The 21,380-nt window shown below is 43.3% G+C and overlaps 1 protein-coding gene and 1 long non-coding RNA gene across 5 annotated transcripts; one reads left to right on the forward strand and one right to left on the reverse strand.

Annotated features, from left to right (window-relative positions):
* Window positions 1–1,377: 1,377 nt before the first annotated feature.
* Window positions 1,378–20,720, reverse strand: LOC116924268 (serine-rich adhesin for platelets). Of its 4 annotated transcripts, none has more exons than XM_045167301.1 (5): window positions 19,378–20,720; window positions 14,027–14,449; window positions 9,664–13,916; window positions 6,672–7,851; window positions 1,378–5,124 (listed from the first exon to the last, which is right to left on the reverse strand). In XM_045167301.1, the coding sequence occupies exons 1-5, from the start codon at window positions 19,652–19,654 to the stop codon at window positions 4,748–4,750; spliced, it is 6,510 nt and encodes a 2,169-aa protein (XP_045023236.1). In that variant the 5' UTR covers window positions 19,655–20,720; the 3' UTR covers window positions 1,378–4,747. The 4 variants fall into 4 exon arrangements, with proteins under 4 accessions (XP_045023236.1, XP_045023238.1, XP_045023237.1 ...); XM_045167303.1 differs by lacking the exon at window positions 19,378–20,720 and adding an exon at window positions 15,701–16,053 and having other exon boundaries at window positions 1,379–5,124; XM_045167302.1 differs by lacking the exon at window positions 19,378–20,720 and adding an exon at window positions 14,963–15,236 and having other exon boundaries at window positions 1,379–5,124.
* Window positions 16,248–17,564, forward strand: LOC116924274. Its single transcript, XR_004394818.2, has 3 exons — window positions 16,248–16,531; window positions 16,641–16,715; window positions 16,777–17,564. It is a non-coding gene; the product is annotated as an uncharacterized LOC116924274 (long non-coding RNA).
* Window positions 20,721–21,380: the final 660 nt, after the last annotated feature.

Raw genomic sequence — 21,380 nt, forward strand, 5'->3', positions numbered from 1 at the left:
AGGCAAAAAGAAAATACTAACAGCCAATATAAACAGCTAAGAAATATATCCTGAGGCAAAAGATTATACAGTTTTCCCCTCGTAACCACATTTGGGAAAAACTTGGCAGCAGCATTCTCATACAACACTAGATGAATTGTACAAGATAATCGAATTTTCTAGAATTGGAGAGGTGGATAACTATAGTTATTGATAACAGATATTCGCTTGATTTCGGCCTGGAAAGACAGTAATTTAAACGTTGAACAGGTTTAGTAAGGATTCTTTAACAGTAATAAACATAAATTAGCACAAGTACAAGGCACCAGTTTGTTCTGACATGAGCCAAAAAGAATGCAGTTCATTAACGTAAACCTTGAAGGTAGCTTACTTTTCTAACGTAATTCCTGACCAGAATGAAATTCTTAGCTGATTGCACAGCTCAGCATGATACAAGAAAAACGTGAAAAAAGAATAAATAAATAAAATAAATAATAAATACAAAAATAAATAAACAACAAAACAAGGGGATCTCTACCAAAATTAGTAATTAGATAGCCTTTACAAATGAGCAAACTTTCAGAATTTAAGAGAGAAAAGAAAGGAATTATTACTACATAATTTACATGCATGTAACAGAAGAGGACACAAAGTTCTTGGATTCAAAAATAATTTACATTTGTGTGGGTATTAGTGCAGATTGGAGTTCGAAGAGAAATGAAACATGCTGCCACAACTATAACTATCAAGTTAGAAATTGTAATCTAATAAATTTTTTTTACTGTAGTCCCATCATTAAATTTCCAAATATTAACAGTTTTAGGTTTAGATGAGGTCAGACTGTCAACAAGTGAGTTTGCTTTGTCTCCATTCTTGGAAGTGAGATTGCAAGCTTTTAAGTTTGACTGAAAAGGGTTATTACTTGCATTGGCTGTTTGGCTGATTGCAGAGACTTGTCTGCGGCTACCATTAGATGATGTGGTATTTCTCTTGAAACTAGTATGTTTTTTACTGGATGACTTTTGTTTAGCCATGCGTAACCTTACTGTTCTTTCTAATTCACTTTCATAGATTAGCCCAGGATTTTGGCTGCTAGAGTCTTTCCCTTCTCGACATTTCGTCGCTATTCTGGCAGTATTCTGTTTCTCTTGATACTTTGTCTTGACTTTGCCCGAAGAGCTATTACTATGCATGCCTTCTGTAGATGCTCTCTTCCCACTGTAAGTTCCAACCAATTTGTTTCTTGCTTTCCTTGGTTTAAAAAAAACAAACAAAAAAACAAACAAACAAAACAATAAATTCCTATTCAATTTAATTTGAGTCTCCATGAACAATATGGCTGCTTTGGCCCAAAAAGCTCTAACAGGTTTTCTATACATAGGAAAAATAAGATATTTACCTTTTATGAAACTTTTGTATAGATTTCGGTTGAGACCTGCTTGCAAGATTGGAAGTTTTTTTTTTTGCCATTTGTGGAATAAACTTAAATAGTTCTCAACGGTGACGAAGAAGCTTTATTGGCGAGCAATGAATTAGTACTGAATCTTAGTTTAAGAATGGGACAATGTTCCCTGCGTGGACCTGATCGATACATCACTATCGCTGGAGGCATCCAATTGACTCACGAATCACGAGAATTAAATTATTGAAGCGAAATGGTCCCATACTCCCATTACCCAAAATGTACGGTACCAGACGTAAAAGTTTCGCGCCATTTTTGTTTTTTTCTAATCCATCCGCTGATGCCGATAATAGAATGCTAAAGGGATGGAAGCTCAAGAGATGGCGTAGTAGCATCAATTTGAAAACAGGAAAGAAGAAAATGTTCTTGCATGGGAGTTTAAAGTTTAAACGCCATCACAGTTTTTTCTTTCAAAATTCAAATAACTTTTTTTTGTCGCTTTGAAGAACGATACGCAAGAAACTGAAAGTAGCTTGGTTAATAATTCGGTTCAATTAAGCAAAAACACGAAACAAACCCTAACTCCTCTTTCAGTTCCCAAGAAATAAGGGGATGAGTATTGTATCGGTACTTTTTAATAAAGTAGTAACAACAGATATTAGCTGCATTCGTAAAGCTCAATACCATCCAGCAACTATGAAATATGAGAAAACCTTAAGATAATCGCTTATACCGCAGAAAAAACCACGGCACTATTCACCGGATGTTTTGGTCGATGGATAGCATATTCAATGTCACCATTCTGAAATTGAAGATAAAAAGGGAGTGGCTGATGCATGCCAAAATGGAAATTGTGCTGCATGACGTCGCATGAATTTGTGCTTGGAAAAATGGAGAAAAAACCGGGCAACATATAGCTTTCGTGACAGCCATCAGCCATGGGAAGTCATAAATGCAGTAATGTTATGGATACGAAAAGATGAGGAAATGTTTTTCTCAAGAAAGCCGAGGGAAAACATTAGACAGGGATCTTGTTTCGTGACGAAAAAAAAATACTAGCGGTAGAACCAGAAAGTGTGCATTAAAAACTTGGTTCATCTAAGATTGCTTTTGCTAGTGCTAAGAAAGCTAAGATAAAAAAAAAAAAACGACATCGAAGCTCGATCTAGCACGGCTTTTCATTATGCAGAGTGCCGCAATAAGGGGTGTGCACTGTGCAGTGTGTAGTCCATTAATATTGCAATTGATGGACTCACGAAGGGGAAAAAAAGTATATGCAAAGTCTATATTCCAGGGAAATTTACGTAAGTCTTTTAGTTTTAGCTACAATAACCTTGGCATTTTCGTGCAAGGGCAAAAGTACAATACTGGAATTTGCAACAGAAGAATGAGAAAAATATTTTAATAATCCAAGCTATTCACAACAAACATTCTTTCGTGTTGATCCCACCGATTTGCTGTTCGCCCCTTTTGATGTCTAGAACAGCTTCAAATCAGATATGCATAAAAGCACTTTTCTTTAGTTTAAATCACTGACAATGTATGACGTACATACTGCGTCAGAAGGTTCAACCTTTTCGCTGCAGAACGGATCGATCATAAAATGGACAAAAGCCGAGAGAACGATAGTAAAAAGCCTATTACTACTTGAATGAAAACGAACTTATTACTCTCAATCTCAAGTCTCAACTAGCTGTCTGTCAGAGTGATATTAAAGATGCATCTTTCTCATTTTCAATTGTCTGCCCCCCCAAAAGCCAGGCATATTTAATGTCTACTATTCTAGAATAATCCTATCAACCAAATGAGCTCCTCATAGTTGCATGATGAAGCATATGGATAAATCTTTAAAAAATCAAACTTACTTCAAGCATTTTTCATCACAACTGAGATTTGTTTTGAACATGGAGATTTAACTGTAGGCAGACAAACCATATGATGTTACTGCTATTCTTTAAATGAGATATAAAGAAACCCTGTTAGGTGTCAGGTGTTAGCTAACCTTGAGATATCTACAATTCAAGAAAACCATACAAATTGACCATATTTTGGCTTACCTTAGAAAAGACATGTAGAAGCCTGCCAAATCCTACAGCCACAACCAGCTTCCTTATTTTTACGTCGTCAAGATAATATGATAGTAAACTTTTTTTTCTAGAACAGTTTCTCAAGTGGCATAGGCTGTGCTGCTAACTCTTACTCTTGCAATGGCACTTGACACTTGACAGCACTGGAATACGCCATTCGTGAATATCTATTTAGCCACAGTTGAAGAGTCAAACACGAGATGTTGTTCCTTTAATCACAAAGCATGAAGAGTGAAAAGTGAAAATATCGTGAAGTTTATTAACACAGTTAGTTCGTTTTCGTTATGTCTTGTTCAAAACGTAACGCCATGTGTAAAGTGAAAATTCGTACACAAAGAAGTCGCTAGATGGCTACGACAGTGATAACTTCAAAATAGTAAACATGTCAAACAAAAATTGGATTATTGAGAGTAACCGGGGATTTCAGCCTTCCAGGGACCTTTTTTGCACACGAAGTAACGGAAGCCACTAGACTTTTTCAAATTCTGTAAACCACTTCCCAAATCTTTTGTGTAATCCCAACTAAAAATAGACCAACAGGAGTAGAAAAAGAAAATGTTATCGTTAGGGTAATGACGTAACCGCATTTCGATCCATTTCTGGTAAATTTCAGTAAGACAATCATTCTTTACATCTCAAAGCGAGGCAAAACAACAACAATGGTTTAAAGAACGTGTACAATGTACAATAATTTTTAAAACTTGAACTATATCAGATGAAAAGGTTAAAGAACTGCGCAGAAACGTGGACAGAATTCATTAGAGAATTTCAAAAAAATACAACAACGTGAACAGCTTTAGTAACAAGTGAAAACGGATCCCTTTCGCGAATCACTAAGCTAACTGCCTATACGCCCTCGATTATTATTCGTCATTGTCATAGTCTGCCTAGTTTCTAATCTCTAATCACACTTCGAACTACTGGCGCTCTTCCAGAAATTGTAAACTACATAACAGTGTAAGTACGTCACGCTCGTTTCGGTATGTTTTACAATAGAAAAATATTTCCGTGACGATATATTGCTCGCCTTTATTACTACAGCAATATGTCTCCCGGGCAACACACTCTCTCTAGTCGGCTGTGGCTTCACGAGTAACTTGCGCCGATGAGAACGTCCTGATTGAGTGTGCGCCTCTGGGAACGGAAATAATTCGTAACTTTGGTTAATTAGATTTAGGGTGGGAAGGGGGGGGAGGAGGAAATGGCGTATGTTTCTTCATTACTACATTGTTGTCATCGTCGTGTTTCCTATGATTTGTTTAAGATCCTTTTTTTTATTTTATTTGATGGATGTCGAGGTGGTGGATGAACGGAGATCGTTGAAGCTCCGGGATGCGGCCTCATGGATAGCCGTACTGTTATTGTTGTTGTTTCCCCGCATCTGCTGTTGATGTTGACTGCGATATGGCTGCTGCTGGCCCTGCTGCTGTCCATCTTGTTGTTGTTGATGATGAGCTTGTTTGTTGTGAATGCTCGGCTGCGAGACGGGCCGTCTTAGTTGCCCGTGCCTTGGTGGAGGCGTTAGGCCCAGCAATGAATTTAGGACATCGTCCAGGGTGGCCGAGACGGGCGGTGAGATGCTCAGCTGTGGCGACGTACCGCCATCATCTCTTTCCGCAACCGACAGCGGCCCGGCGACAGTTCTATCGCTCAGCCCTGAAGCAAGCACCACACACAGCCAAGGTTCCAATTAAGTCATAACTCATTAACTAGTATTTGTTTTTCTTTGTCTATAGTCACTTTCTTTCGCTCTCCGTTTTGTTTGTTTGTTTGGTTTACTGTCTAATCATTTCTAAAAAGAATGGTGACAGGAGCACGCACAGATCATAACGAAAACGTAATCTACTGGTCGTCAACTTTTGAAACCGAGTCAAGACGGACAGACCCACCAAAAAAAAAAAAAGAGAACCATCATAACAAAACACAACACACACATTTCGGCCGGACTAATCAAAGCTGATGTATTGCAACTTTTACAGCCGCAGCGAGAGGCGGATGAGATATTAATTATATATTTTTTGAATAGTAAAAAGAGCGAGGGGATAATCGAACATTTTCCAATGAAAGTGTAGGATAAGGAAGGGAAAAAGGAACAAAAGGAAAAAGAAAAAAATCAAACACAAAAAGACACATACAGCAAACACGCACAGAAAACGTACACGAAATGTTTGTTGAAACGAACAAACAAAAGAAAAATGGAGAAATTCCATGCTAAGTAAGAAACATCAAGCTGTAAAAAAAAAAAGGACAAAAAAAAAATGGGAGAAGGAAAAAGTACTATACACTGAGAATATAACATGGCTGGGCCGTAGTCAAACTAACATTTCTAATATTGTATAAGTCAGGCGGTATGTAGGAAAAGGCAACAAAAAAAAGGTACTAGTATTGAAATTAGATTAATTTTGTTTGTTTTGTTTTGCGGACCGGAGGCGCAGGGATGGTACGGTACAAACTACACGGAGATGGACAAAGTCGTCATGGGTATGTGTGTGTGTGTGTGTATGTGTGTGTGTGTGTTGTACAAACAGACACGCAGAGAGTGAAAGGAAAAGAAAGAAGAATAGCGACGCAAAAAGAAGTTGAGGTAAATTGTCCATGTATAAATATGCGAATTGAAGCCCAATTATTAAACTATGTACAAACTGACGTCAAATAGTTTCGATCGTTTAAGAGAAAATATCAAAAGAGACTCAAAAAAGACATAATCTGTTCTGTTTTCCCGGATTTTTTTTTTGGGGGGGAAAAAAAGGCACTAGATTTTTTTTTTTTTTTCCTTTCGTAGGTGGTAACATTAAGAAGCGAAATTGGAAGTCAAAATTTGGTGGTGTTAAATGGGAAAAAAGAAAAAAATACTGAAAAGATAAAAAAAAACAAGATTACGGAACGTCAATCCGATTAACGGCCAAAATCGTAGCTTTGGACGCGGCGAGTTCGATGAATCTTTCGCATTAAAACGTAATGTAAGGCGGATACGGGCATCAATTTAACTTTTCTAAACCGACAAAATAATTGTTTCTACTTTCTTTCTTTTCTTTTTTGACTCTTTTTTTTTTTGTTTTAATTGTTTGTTGACGAAGGCCAATGCTTAACAAATCGATTCTGATTCCTGCATGGATGAATATAGTGGCCGAAATGGGGGACTAAAATTTGTCGGGGGCTTTCGTTCTCCTCTTGCTCGACTCTTTAAGCCAGCATCAACTCACCTGGCCGTCCGCTGTTGGCCGTACTGGCTGACGATCGATGATGATGCAAATGATGGCTCGATCCTGAAGAAGAAGACGGCGGTGAATCCGGACGGAGGGGTGACACGGCCGGTGCCGAATCAACCGGTCGCTGATGGCTGGTGGGGCTGGTTCCTCCGCCGACAAACGAACTCTCCACCCAAAGGCAGCGTTGCCGACGAGGTGACGGAGACCTCGAAAGGGCTTCCAGCGGATGCCGTTCGGGACTGCGAGACAATCCATTGCGGTTGGCTGGAGAAGGTGGCTGATTCTGATCTCCATCACTGCTCTCGCTGACGTAATGGACGATGGCTGACGTGACTTGGCGAATGTTGGACAGCACCACTTCGTCCGTTTCCTGTTGTTGGCGCTGCTCGCCTGGTGGAGTGGGTTCGACTTCCGCACGATTTTCACCACCGTCGCTAACATCGTTACAGCTCGTCTTTGTCAAAAGGCTGGAGGCAAGTCTTTGGGCCGGTGACTGATAGAGCGATAGCGGTGCTGGATTGGCATTTAGTCTCTCCTGCGATCGCCAGCCCAGGTAGGGTGCCCGGCCGTGCTGATTGAGCAACGATGTCCGGTAGGAAGAAGCGGAAGAGGACGCGCTCGGTGCTGGAGAAGGGCAGGTACTGTAACTCGATCGTCCACTTCCCCATCTCGAGAACGATTGCTGGTTCGAACTCAGCGAAGTCGGCCCATTCCAGCTGCTAGGATTGCACGTCTCTGCTGGGCTGGTAAGTGATTCACGCGACGATTTGATACTCCGCCAATCCGGACGCACTCGTGTGGGAATTACGACGCGGGTAGGCGTTCCTGACCGGCTCAGCGCCGAGCCTAAACTGGTCATAGAGGAAGCCGTTCCGGCATCGCGATTGGCACTGCTCAGCCCAGTCCATCCACCGTTGCGCAAGCTGACGCTTCCGCCGTGATAATCTCGACGACGGAGGACCCCAGTTGTGGTCACGCTGTTCGATCCGTCCGTGCCATCGTTGTTGCTGCTGCTACTAAGAGCCGCACCAGATGACGCGTCTGCGCTGATCCCGGAACGGGCATTGTTTTTATACCATTCCGGCACGTTAAGCTTTTGTAGAGAACGCTGGATCCGGAGTTCGTGCTCTGACATTTTCCTTTCGCCGCACTTTTTCAGCTGATTCTCAGGAACCTACACACCCACACACACACACAACAAAAAAACCAGGCCAACAAAATGAAAAGAAGCGACAAAGTCAGAACGCGGCCAACATCATGGATCATGCATATGAAGGTTATTGTCAAAAGTTTATGAGTTGGAACGTCGTCGGGGAGAGAGAGAAAGAGAGAAAAAAAGGAGGCGGGCAGGCCTTGTCGGCCTTGGAATTGGAACTCATTAATATGTCCGGTGGCCATTGTAGCTTGAAACCTTACAATCTGAGGCTGAAAGAAATGTGGGACAGAAAAAAAAAGAAGCATATACTATAGGAGAGAGATTAACAATAACGGGGGTCTAGTCTTTGATTCAGCATGTTCCTTGTTTATTCTGCTTTTTATTTTTTTTTTAGATTTTGCGCACCGCTGGATGTTGCATGTCTGCTGTTGACTGTGATGGATCGTAGAACGAGCTAGTCTTTTCTAGCAACCAAGGTCGCAGCCGATTCTAGTAATAATTGATATTATCATGTGCTTGTTTGGAGGGCAAAAACGGCCGTTTTACTTTGCCCCCTTTCTGCGTGACTGAGTGACGCGATGATTGACGTTATCCGGCGGTATGCAATCGGATTTTTTTTTAAATTTTATTCTTTAAACTCACATACGACCCAGATTCCATTCACTAACCGTAAAGAACCAACTAAAGTGCCCCCCGTAATGACGGCTACCAGATGTATGACAAGCGATCGATTATTGTCAAACTCTATCGATTTATTTCGAACGGTTCGTGAGCCGAGAGAAAGTCAAGATCCCTATTGATTAGATCCAGCCGAGCGGCCAAAGTCCATTAACAGAAAAAGGGAGCACGGCCAGTAAATACCAGCTATGACGATTTTAAATCGTCCGACTTTAGAGATATTACGGACACGGTCCCTTTTTGGTTCCCTTTTTTACGACAGTGGTGGATTAAAGAAGTTTCTTTCAGACTTTTTTTTTTTTTTTTTCCCCTTCCTCTTGATTATGGTGCGGAGTTAACAGTCGAGTAGGCAACAGAGGACCAGCGCATTCATTCAAAGAAATCGATACTTTTCGCTTCAAAAAACTCACTTGACTCTTTGTGATGCATGGCACACAGAAAGAGAGTGAGGATAAATATTAAGAAAAAAAGACGGGTACACAAAACGGGATGGAAGAGCTTGTGCCAGAAAATGTGTGTGTCTGTGTAATAGCTCCAGACTTATTATCATCACTTTCAGGGTCTTTCTCCAACTTTTTATCCAAGTTTTTGCCTCCTCCCCCCCCCTTTTTTTTTTTAAAGTTTATTTTTCCCTTCTTCTGTTAAATAAATCAACCATGGCCGTTCTTTCCTTGCCGCTCGGCGTTTGTTTTTGCTGGAAAGTATTTTTACAAGGGGGGTATATATATATATATATATATATGCATAAAAGAAGAATGGAGGAAAAAAAAAAAAATCTCTTTTTTAAAAGGCCCGCGGCAGGCCCGTCTCCCTCTTCACCCAACTTTTTACACGCTTTTTCCCTCCTCTCTCTCTCTCTCTCTCTTTCGGCTGGGTGTGTTCACTTTTTTTTTTTTTCAAGGTAAAAAAGAAATAACACGAAAACAAGTGGAATTCACTTGGTCGACGGCATTCCTTGGAAAAACCCAAAGGAATCTGCACGTTAGCCTTAATCGAAAACGATTCATCACATTTAGTTTGCATATCAAGATTGCAGTCGGGGCTAATCGACTTACGGCTTGAACGTCATAAACAACAATATTAGATAAGAAAAGATTAAAAATCCTTTTCAAACTTGAAAAGGAAAAAAAAAAAAAAAAAAAAAAAACTTACTTGAACGGTCGATTTATTGTCCTCGTCGAGTAAAAATTCCATAGATTTAGCGCGGTTAGCATCGGGCACTCTAACCGTAGAGGAGGACGATGTTTGGTCGGTCATCATGTCAATATCGGGTTGGACACTGGCTGGTGCACTGGACGAACCCAAATTCAGCATGCTCTTAAATCTCTTATCGGAGCTGGCGGTGGCGCTGCCAGAGTCAACGGATAGTGGCTGCTGCGTATGCGGTGAATATTCAACTGCACGTTTGTTGTTGTTGCAAAAGAGTTGCAAGTTGAGAATCAGCTCGTCCAAATTAGTTTCATCGGACGGGCTGGCGTTGCGGTTGTTGTTGTTGTTGTTGTACGACTGAGGATGGCGGTGTTGCTGCGATGATGATGGCACACAGTCCAGGTTAGTCTCCAACAGCCCGGGCACGACTGGACGGGATTTGGCCCGACCATGACCTTGAGTACTGATGCCACCAGCAGCACCACCACCAACAAAGTCTTGACTGCTGCCGCTGCAGGCAATATTTCGGCGTGATAGATTCAAAGCCGCCCGCGATGCCGTGGCATTCCAAGCCGACTCGACCGAAGTGGCACGACTCAACGCGGCCTGACGGGCTCGTTCACGACTGCCAGGAAAAACGGTCGTCGTCGTCGTTGTCGTCGGTGGCGAGGGCGCCGGCGCTGACGCAGCCATCATCTCATTTCCTCGCTGATCAATACAATCGGACGTGGGTCTCGGCGTCGGCGTGGACGGTGCCGTTGCAACTAAATCCGGTACAGAATTGGCCAGTCGTTCACGATCCATCCGCGCCGTCTCTTTGAAATGTTGCAGCGCGTGCTGCAGTCCAGCCGATGACACCATGGGAACCGGCGGCGCTGGCTCAACTGGTACCAAATAGTTTTTACGGGCGTGAATCGTTCGAGGCTTCGTCTGAGGCGGCAGAGGGGGTTTGGCGTGAACTTTATTGCGTGGCGACGGAATTGGCGGCCCACTTCCAGCACACGCCAAAGGACTATTCGAGGTGACGACTGACGTACGACTAGCGTCAATGGCGGCAGGTATCGATTCTGTTGGGGGTGTATTCTCGTCATTGGATGAGGATGATGATGTTGTGATCGGTTGCCTGGCAACCGACTCCTGATGCGATTCCGATTCAGTCGGACGACACGAAACGTTTGGCGATAACGTGGCACCGCTGTTGTCTTTGCCAGAGGCGACCGCCGCTGACGGGCTCACCGGCGTCAAGGTGGCGCGCGTTTGAACGCTGGCTTCCGGTGTGCCCGATGAGCTCATAGGTGGGGTGGACGACGAGCGTTGGAAAGTTCGACTGAAAAATCGCTTTTTTGGCTCTTTGACAATTTTAAAGTCATCAATTTTCTTAGAAGTTGGCTTGACTTCTGGACAGGCGTCCGATTGTTGTTTGTTCTTGTTCTTCTTGCCATTGCCCTTGGCGACGGGCGCTGTTGTTTCTGCCGTTGTCGGTACATCATTCGATTCGGTGGGAATCGCACCATCTGATCCGATTGCTTTCTTGCCCGATTCCCGTTTCGAATCCGAACGACTGAATGTGGCCGACATACGGGCACTCAGCCGCGACAAGGAGAAACGTTGGAAAAGAGGAGGCTTCTTACTGTTCGACGATGTTGATGTTGTTGTTGTTGTTGTCGTTGTTCCAGTATGACTGGTGGTGGCGGTAGTAGCAGTAGTAGCAGTAGTAGGAGCAGCAGCAGTAGTGGCACTATTGCTTGTCGTGATGCAACTGTTGCTATTGCTTTCGTTCCGGCCGGAATCTTGTATTCCGCATTCGATCGGCTCAACAGAATCGGCGACATCTGTTGGCGCTTCAGGCACCGTTTTCACTCGTTCGATCATAGATGGCGATTGTTTGTCCACCCCAACTTTCATAGTCGATTCCGGCGCATCGGAATTTTTCTCCTTCTCTTCGTCTCTCTCCGGAATTCGGTTAGCTTCCGTCGTGCTAGACCCGGTGGAGGTATTATCGTCACAATCATCTTCACTCTGGTTCAGGTAACTTTCTCGCCAATTGACGGCGGAAACGACGGGCGAGAAATGGACACCGCGAATGGAAGTGGACGAGACGTTGGCCGTCGGTGTGGACACTGCAGGATCCGCTTCCGATCCGACGGGTAACTGTTGATGGCTAATGTACACTTCAACTTCTTGACGCGGTCCGTAACGTTTAAGAACAACTGGAGCTGGATAAAATGCCGAATCCATGGCGATCGTGTCAGAGTGCGTCACATTGTGGCCAAGGCTGGCAGAGTTGTGTTTAGAGGCGTCTGGCGGCCGTAGGAAACCCGAGCCGTCAGTCGAGTGGAGGCTGTATTGCTGTTGCTGTTGCTTCTCCTCCTCCTCCTCGTCCGCTGCCTCTGAATGCTGGTGATGTGCTGCAGCCTTTACTGCCTCCCCCATTCCGTCTGGAACCTCCCATCCGCTGCTTCCAATTTGGGGGTTAAATTTAGACGCTTCTAAATCGGTTCCAGGGTGATGTAGGATGTCGTCATTGGTGGTAGTAGAGGTGGCCGTGGCGGCCGTGGCGGCGTTGCCGTCCAAGGTGTGGCTCATCTTCGATTCAAGGTCTATGCAAATCTGCGACACGCCAACACACCTGGATTGGCCATCATTCATGACTTCCGGCGACCCATCGTCAATTAGAAACTCTTCCGCTTCTTTCAAAGTGAGCGGAGTAGGTCGGCAGCGCGGCTGGCGGCGCAACAGTAAGGCAGAAATTACCATCGTTGTCTTATCCTTCACCTCGTTCTCCCCACGCCATTCGTCCGCTTTCTCTTCTTCGTCCCAACCTTCGCCGCCGCCGCCACCGCCGCCGCCGCCGTCATCGCGGTATTCGTCGTCGTCTTTCTCCCTTGTTGCTGTTTCTACTTCCGGAGGCCATTGACAATCGTCGTGGCTGCAACTAGGGGGTGATCCATCTGGAAGGCAGATGGTTAGGCTAAGGCTGTTGGGTAATTCGAGCGTGTGCAAGCACTTGGCGGGGGGTGTTGACGGGTCGACCATCCGTACTTCCTCGCTTGCTATTGCACGTTTGTTATTGTCAGGGCTGCTTTGCTGTTGGATCAGGGGAAGAGATCCGGAAGCGTCACCATAACCGCTGTCCTCGCTCAGCGCTTCCACCGAATGTCTTGACCGAGAAGACGACGGATGACGATGATCTTCTTCTGGACTGGATCGATCCGGACTGCAACTCGAACTACTGCTGCTGCTGCTACTGCTATTAGAGTGCAATATGGGGTCATCCGCAGTGTCGAGCATGTTAAGGCTGTCGCCGTAGCTTCGGAAGGATCGCATTCGCTGTGATCGGCCCGAAATGAATCCAAGACCGAATTCGTCGAATCGATCGTCCCGCTCTGTACTGTAATCGTCATCGTCTGAATTGCTTCCTGTGTCGTACTCCTCAATGTCGGAATTGAGGAATCCATCCGGCTCCCAATTAGCATCGTCATCGTCATTAACCTGATCGTCGTCCTCGTCTTCCACCGCCCCTTCCTCATCAATTTCTTGCGATGGATCAAAGGTGATACCCCACGGATGTGTAGGTCTGAAAGCCTTTCTTCGCCCTTGGTACGTCTGTTCAACACCGCCGGAAGCGCCTATTCCCATGACGCTATCGCACTTTGAAACGTCGCACGCACTCCTACAGTTCCTCATCTCCGTTATTTCTTCTGCATTCCAATGCAACGACGGCATCGAAGACCAGGAACGCGCTGGCGGAGAGAACCAGCCGCACGTGGTGTAAAATTCCTGGCTGATGGACGGGTCTTGGAAATCGTCCAAAAAGTTGAAGAAATTGGCGCTAGATGTCGCCACTAGCCGAATCATTTCGTTTTTAGTAGCGCTCGGACTTTCTAAATGCTCGTTGCAATCCAGGAAAACTTCCGGGTCTAGTTCAGGAGACATGATTCCGTCATCGGCGTCTTCGAAAGGCAAAGTCGTGGCGCTTGTACGGAAAACGACGACCGCCGATTCTTCGGCAAACGACTCCTCCGTACTGTCCAGCTCTTTCTCGAGCGCCTCAAATTGAATTAAGCTATCGGTCACGGAGGGGCTACGTGACGGGGCTGATTCTTCGTCGTCTTCATCCATTACGCAACCGATGCGTCGCTTCTTTTTGGGTACCTCTTGATCACGCTCGCTGCCTTCGCCGTCGTTTTCCTCGAAATCGTCATCGTCATTACCCAAATCAAAATCCTCGTCAAGCCCGTCTGCCCGATAAATTCCTGCCGAGGAGAATAAAAGAAAACAAGCCCGTTAGGTAAACAAACCCAAAAGAAAGACGCCATATGGGCGTTGCTTGACGGCTAACCATCAAGTGTATAATTAGACTTACCTGAATTGACATCAGTCAGCTCGGAATGGCGTACAAGCGATCCAGATGTGATTGCGGCTGAGGATCCTGCATCGCCAACTGGCACGTGTATGACGCTCGATGAATCATCGTCGCTGGTATTGAGCCAACCCCAGCCCCATCCCCATCGGCCCGAATTGGAACTGGGACTTTCAGAACTTTCATCCGCGGCTAACGCCGACGACGGTGACGAATCGGACATGTCCAACAACAATTCTTCCAGTGTCTCTTCGACGATCGTGTCCAGCAAAGGAAATGGCGGTCGATAGGCAACGTCGGGTGCGGACTCTTCCACGGCGGTCGTTTCGGCGTCGGCCATTAAAGTCGAGGAAATATTATTGCCATCACAGCCTTCCATCGTCAGGTGGTTGATGTAAAATTCCATCCGGTCAGCGCTTTCATCGCCTTGTATTAAAAAAAAATAATGTATAAAGATTTGCTAAAAATGTACATCTTCATGACTTCCACTATGTTATTATGTCATAAATCCTTGAATTCCGACAACGTCATCGACTCTCACGAACGACCCAACTAAGGTGTGACATAGACAAAGTGGAAATTTTAGGAGTTTACAGCAAAGGAAAAAAAATATATAGATAATAAGCATAAATTGCGGGTTCCCAGACAAAAGAATCACTGCGGCGTGATTACTGAGCTTTAGGGCTTGACCATCGTTTTTTAAAACAACGGGAGTCCCGCGACGAATTAACTTCCGGGGGTAGACCCACCAACTGGATTTCTAAATACCTTCCTGCTAGCAATGTCAAGTCGGCCGTTCGATTTGGAACAATTGAAAGCCACAATTCTATATTTATACCGTACCCAAGAAAGAAAATCAAGTAAAATTAAATGGATTTTGAAAAAAAAAAAAAAAAAAAAAGGGCGGGAATGATAAAAAGAAATAAAAGTTCAACGTACCAGCACAATCAACGTTTCCCAAAATCAACAACCAGTGCGTGACATTTAGGTGGAATTTTGGAAAACGCCGATGGCAGATATCTTGTCAATATAACAGGAATAAAACAGGAAAAACTGGGTTTCGTTAGTTGGCAACAGGTAACTTCGTGAGTTAGAAAAAAGAAAATGCAAAATTTCGGTCACTTTTGATTCGGAATCTGAATGTTTTAAGTAAAAATACTTGTCTCTAACAAAGCTATCTGCCGTGGCGTGCAGGGACCTGTGTCCATTGTCGAAAACGTGGATAGCATACGATTGACCGTAATTTATCTGTGTTTTTTATCTATTTCAAATGGGAGGAGGGGTCTTGATGTTGTTAACATAAACTACATGCCCTTAGCACTGTGCCTTGAAAATCAGCAGATGAATTGAGGAGAAGCTGTAAAAGAAAATGACTCATCAAAATGGAAGAAAGGATGAATGCAAACAATGGTTTTTCTTAACTACCAGTTTCTCATAAATATATTATTCCATTTGTAGGAAATTTTTCTCATCATTCCTCGACAAGGTCAAGGTTGATCAGCTATTAGATTCTCCTTCTACCCAGGATACCCATTTGCAGGACAAAAGGGAGTGAACCAATTTATTGCGGCTGCAAAAAGTCTGCTGACAATTACGAGAAAAATGGCCACAAGAACAAAAATAGTTTAGTAAAAATAGTTTAGTACCATAATAAATACAGGCTGCTCAAGAAATTACCTAGTTAAGACACACAAAGTAGTTTCTAGGCTATATGTTAGGTTTGGGCTTTATTCGATGAAGAATCGATGGAAGCTTTCAAAACAATTGGATCCGGTCTGACGACTCCCCACTTCGCGAAATTTTTCAATGTACTGAGATCGTTTAATGGGAGAAATGGTTTCTTTAGAGGACGTCGAAGCCGATCGTTCACGATGCACATCATCACGACGTGGTCCACTTGGGAAAAAACGCACACGGCTAATGACTGGTAAAGTGGATAGTAATCAAACTTGACCCCACAGGCCTCACACGGTTGGCAACAAACAACAATAATAACAGCATGGTAACCGCGCGCCACATGTTTCCCTCAAATAACTCTGAAATATCACTTAGCTCCCCCCGTTGCAAGATTTGACTGAATAAATAAATAATTAACTGGCGCCAAAAGTCTGTATGCAAAACAATTGAATTCGTCACGAATTTGAAACAAAAAATAAATACAACAATCACAATTTATTCGCTAATAGCTTTTTTTGGTAGATAAAATAACTATTTGGCTGCCAAGCCTCGAAATGTGCATTGCTCCGCCCACGACACAACTCGTGTTGGCAGCATGGTTGGCAGCACGTTTTGCCAGTGTTTCCAACATTCGCCAAGAGTTAATTAAGCTTCGATTTAGTATTCAGTTGAGAACAGAACCCGGGACAGAGTAGAAATCACTATACGCAAACACGAAAATATCTGAATTTCAGAACTGTTCGTCTTGGCTGATTTATCAGCAAAAATATTACTTTACCCTGTCTGGCCAACAATCAAACGTTAGTTATCACGTCAACTCGCTGACAATGAGTGAGAACTGTTAGACTTGAGATAAGGAAATCTCCTGATGTTTCATGTTTTTTATTTCTTGCATAACTCTGTCACCGTTTTCCGGACGCATGAACGGAATGTTTAAAAGGCAAATCGCCGCAACTGCGACATTTCATCCAAGAAACCTTTCTCAAATACCAACCATTTTTTCCATGTCCCCCAGGTAGAAATAACTATATTCTGCTGCCTTAACATGTATATGTATACCAGCCTATATTTTCCAGAACAAAAAAAAGGAAATGTAACCGGAGACTGATGATGTCAGGGAATCAGGAAGTCAACCGTTTCTTTACATGTTTATTTTTGCCCACCAGACAGCTATGCTTCATGTAAAATATAAAAAAAAAAAGAAAAGATTCCCAGGATTGTTTGTGAGCTTTCCATCCACGTGATAATAATGGAGGGGAAATGTCCCAAAACTTCGAGAGAAAAAAAAAAAAAAACAGATGAAGGGGAACGACAAAAATACCTTCCTGCTTCGTTTTTCGGGCGATGAAAAGAATTTCTGCCACACAGGGCTTTTGATGCTCAGCTGTTACCGTCTTCGATTCTAAACCAAAAGTACAGTAGGAAAAGAGAAAAAAAAAATGGCTTTCTTCTTCTTCGAACACAAAGTATGATTCTTTCTTTCAACGGACAATACGTTAGGAAAAAGAAAAATGACTTCCTAGTATGGACTGTGCCATAAATCACTGACGAATCTGCTATCGCACGCAATGCACTTCATCTTCTATACACAGCCGAAAGAAAGCTGTTAAGTTAACGTCATTACCTTAACACGTGTATCGTTAAGACAATTGGTTTGTACGGACGTTGTTCACATTAGCAGTCGAGTATATAGAAAAGCAATAATTTCTTTCACCGTCTAGCGCTTATAATTGCCAATTTCTTTTTTGTGACCCTTTTGCTCAAGGCAAATCCTATTAGTTCTTTTGGCGAGTGTGTAGGAGGCAACTGACGTGTGACGTCAGCTCCGACGTATCGGCAAAGGCTTATATTTTAAGTACACGCTGTTTCCTTTTTGTGTGTCGATCCGGATTCCGGTATTGGGGCTTCCGGCCATGAAGGCGCGTCCGCGTGACGCTAAACTGAGCAGAAACTTTTCTATATCCCCTCCTGTTCTTTCATAAGAAAAATAACATTCTTATTCGTTGGTTTCGTTGTATTTTTCGGTTTTTTTTTTTCCTTTTTTATGATTTTATCGTCCAGAAAACAAAAGAACGATGTTTCCAAGCCGCTCCCTTCAAACTCTGGAAACTTGCCTGTGCGTGACGTCACGGGTCACGAGGCCAAAAATGATGCTCTTTATTATTCTCTCTATCCTCCTCCCCCCTCTCTCTTTCTCTTCTCTATCAGTCGTCCTCTACTCTTAACTTTTTCGTCACCCATCACCGCATCTTGGAAATGACGATCGAAATCAACAAAACGTAACGCGTAACCTAGGGCGTTATTGTTCTACGTTTTCACCGTAGTTTTCATGGAGGTTCCGGCACAAATAAATAAAAAAAAAACAACTATCCGACCTTTTTCATTTATTATAATGATACAATCACGAAAAACTAACCCCACCCCCCTACCGTCTTTCTCTATGCACGCCTGTGTGTCTATTCACTCTTCAAAACAAAACAAAAAAACAAATTCACGGTTCAATAAAAGAGTGTCAATTTTCTAGTTTGTATTTCCATTGAAATGTAGATCAAACTTGTTTAACACACTGACACAAGCAGAAATCCGGATATGTGGCTTGCGCGACCTATATGAAAATGAAGGGAAAAGGGGCTGAAATCAAATTCCTGGACCTCAAGGCATCGACAACGGGCGTCAAACCAAGAACAAACAAAACAAACAACACACTAAAAATATGCGGTGACTATGCGGGCCACCGTGATACATCACCTCGAAATCTACTTCCTATTCATTTTGGGAATGATTGCAATGCCCGCCTGTGTGTGTGCGCGCCATGATTTCTCAAAAAATAACGTAGCGAAAGACTGTACTCAAGTTCAGACGCGAAAAGCAATCTGACGTGACCGCACGATGATTGCCTAGGTGTAGTATATCTAGCGGGAATTTGAACTTGACGAAATGGTTATACGACTCAATTTGCGGGCGATCGCATTCCTTGCAGGTACGTAGAACAGCGCAGAACAAAAAAAAAAAAAGATTATCAAAAACAGCACGAAAAATCCGCCGACAAGAGTCAAGAAGCTCGAAATTTTCTCACACACGCATCCAGGTAGGGGGGGGGGGGAATAATAAATTCGTTAGCATCGCCAACGAAGCGTATATTATCATTTATTTCTGTTCGCCGTAATATACGTGAATAAGGCAGAAGCAACAGGCGACATAACGGGCAACGTGCATGTGACAGCTATCCGTGCCCACCACGGAACGTCTAATTGAACCTGCTATGTAACGCAGAAGAAAGCCTCCAATAACAGAAGAAGAAAAGACACCCACAAACCGACAATAACAAAAGAAAAAATGAGAAAATTCCAAAAATTCCATTGGGTCCACAGTACCGTACTGCCGACTGTGTGTAAATAACGTGGTCGTAAGTATTTTGCGCGTATACGAACGTACATATACGCACGCACTAGTGTATAGCGTATCCGTGTTCCGGCTGGCTTACGTCAAGTTTAGCGCAACCACCGGGGGCTAATCATTTGTGAAAAAAAAAAGTCATTAAAAAAATAAAAAATAAAACAAGAAGAAATAGTCGGTACTGGACAGGCAATTTAAATGTCCGTGCGGAAATACAACGGCAATTCGTTTCAAAATAAAATATGCGCAGAAAGGAGAAAAACGTTTTGATGATAACTTACCGACAAAATTGCGGAACAGTTCGGCGGCTGACGTGTAGTTTCTTCGGCTGCAATCGGCCGGATCGTGAGGGACGAATAAGTCTTCCGCATCCTCTTCTTCACCGGGATGAAGCCTGTTTGTCCAGTCGGAATAATTGGTTTGCTGGTGTGATTCGAAATTCCAACTACGGTATTGGGTTTCTTCCAGACCGAAATCTGGATGAGTGCCATCCGTCAACGGTGGAGACGACCGGTCAAACGACCACTTCACCCCATCCATCAACACTGAATTCCACATGATGGTCTATACAACAGTCACTTTTTGATACGCAATTCTGAAGTACAACTCTTTCTATTGTGCTGTGTTCTTTTTTGAAAACGTTTCCTGTTCTTATTGTCGTCATCGATCGGGATGAAATTGTTTTCACCAAACATCACCGCTGTAACAGACAATGATGACCACTTAGCTGTTGTTATTGCAACAGTATCGCTGGCACTTTTGTTATCCCTGACATCCGGTCTGGGTGTTTAGTTTGTTGCGTCCGTCTAGGTGGCCGGTTGGATCACTACTGGAGAAATTTCCCAGGTACATTTTTCTTTTTCTTTTTTTTTTTTTTTTCAACTAACAAAAGAAAAAAGCTGGAGGCTCACCGTCTCTCCGAGTTCTCTTTACCAATTTCACCCCCATCAGCCAAACATCCGGTCGATTCATAACCCGCTTACACACCGACACACAAACAAAAAAAGAGTTGAAGAAAAATCGATAGTTTACAAAAGCATTCGAAAAGAAAATGATTGTTTTTCTACTTTTATCTCTTTGCCTTCTCTTTTTCACCGATTTGCATATACTATCTCATCAGACAGTTTAGCTATTTTGTTCTCTGTTGAACTTTTGGGTGACATCCGACTCCTCGGCACTGAACTGTTAATAATGTCAATCAGCACACAAATGTACGCACGCGAACACAACAACAAAAGTTGTTTTTCTTTCTTTTTTTCAGAGTATTTTTGCTCGCACGAATAGAGTCACGATTGGCCCTCTTCTTTTTTTCTGTTTTCAAAAAACTAAATAAATAAATAACAAATTCGTGAAGGGAGAAAAGTCGAAACACTCCCGAACGCCGTGTTTCTACTCGCTCGAATGACAAACGGGCGGCCGGAATGCGTAGCCGAATAACGACGTCGTCATCGCTTCGTTCTCTACGTGTGTGTGCACGACACACACACACACACACACACACACACACACACACAGAGGGAAACAACCAAGGCGGGCCCCTTCTGCTGTTGATTCCACGGTTGAAATAACCGTCGCGATGGGAATAAGCCAAAAGGAGAATTCAAGACAACAACCGACAACTTGTATTTTCTCTCGTTGCGAGTAGTAAGCACATTCTTTCCTCTTTCGGTCTATTACGATTTGAGTGAAAAGAAAAATCAAGAGGGCACCACCATCTCTTTTTTTTTTTTTTGTATTTTTCTCTCCCTTCCTTTAGCGCCAGGTGCGAAGCAGCACAGGTAGTATAAGAGAGGGGGAGTTCATCCACCTGCTCCTCCTCCCCACCCTGCAGCTTTTTTTTATTTTAAGTCTCTTTTTTTCTCTCTCTTTCTACTCTCATTCTTAGTTATTTCCCTTTTTTAAATCTTTCTTTCTTCAGTTCCCTCACTTTTTCTTCTTCTTTATTCATCTGCATTTCCTGAACGTTGGTGCTTCAGCCGCTGCGGGGGCTACCTCCCGCGGCTACACGACGCAAAAAAGTTCTGGTTTTCCATTCACCATATCACACTATCCGAAATCAGCAACAATCGTGAGTCAGATTTTCAATCAAAAGAACAAAAGTATCACATTGATTTAGATTATTTTGATCAATCAAAAAAAAAGGGGGGGGGGAGCCAATGACGAGTGCGCGGTGGAAAAATCCGAAATTGGGCAAGATTTGTGTGTGTGTTCTCATCCAAAAGGTGGTGAACAATATTTACTATTCATAGACGTACAGACAAAAGAGAGACATGACAAGCTCCCG

Source organism: Daphnia magna, unplaced genomic scaffold (genome assembly GCF_020631705.1).
Source record: "Daphnia magna isolate NIES unplaced genomic scaffold, ASM2063170v1.1 Dm_contigs176, whole genome shotgun sequence".
Taxonomy (NCBI): Eukaryota; Metazoa; Arthropoda; class Branchiopoda; order Diplostraca; family Daphniidae; genus Daphnia; species Daphnia magna.

Excerpts from the sequence above, each read along its gene's own strand:
- LOC116924268 (XM_045167301.1), bottom strand. The coding sequence starts at position 19,654 with ATGTGGAATTCAGTGTTGATGGATGGGGTGAAGTGGTCGTTTGACCGG. Across the intron at positions 14,450-19,377 it reads ACTGTTCCGCAATTTTGTCG|GCGATGAAAGCGCTGACCGG; the intron begins GTAAGTTATCAT and ends TTTTAATACAAG. Across the intron at positions 7,852-9,663 it reads ACAATAAATCGACCGTTCAA|GTTCCTGAGAATCAGCTGAA; the intron begins GTAAGTTTTTTT and ends GTGGGTGTGTAG.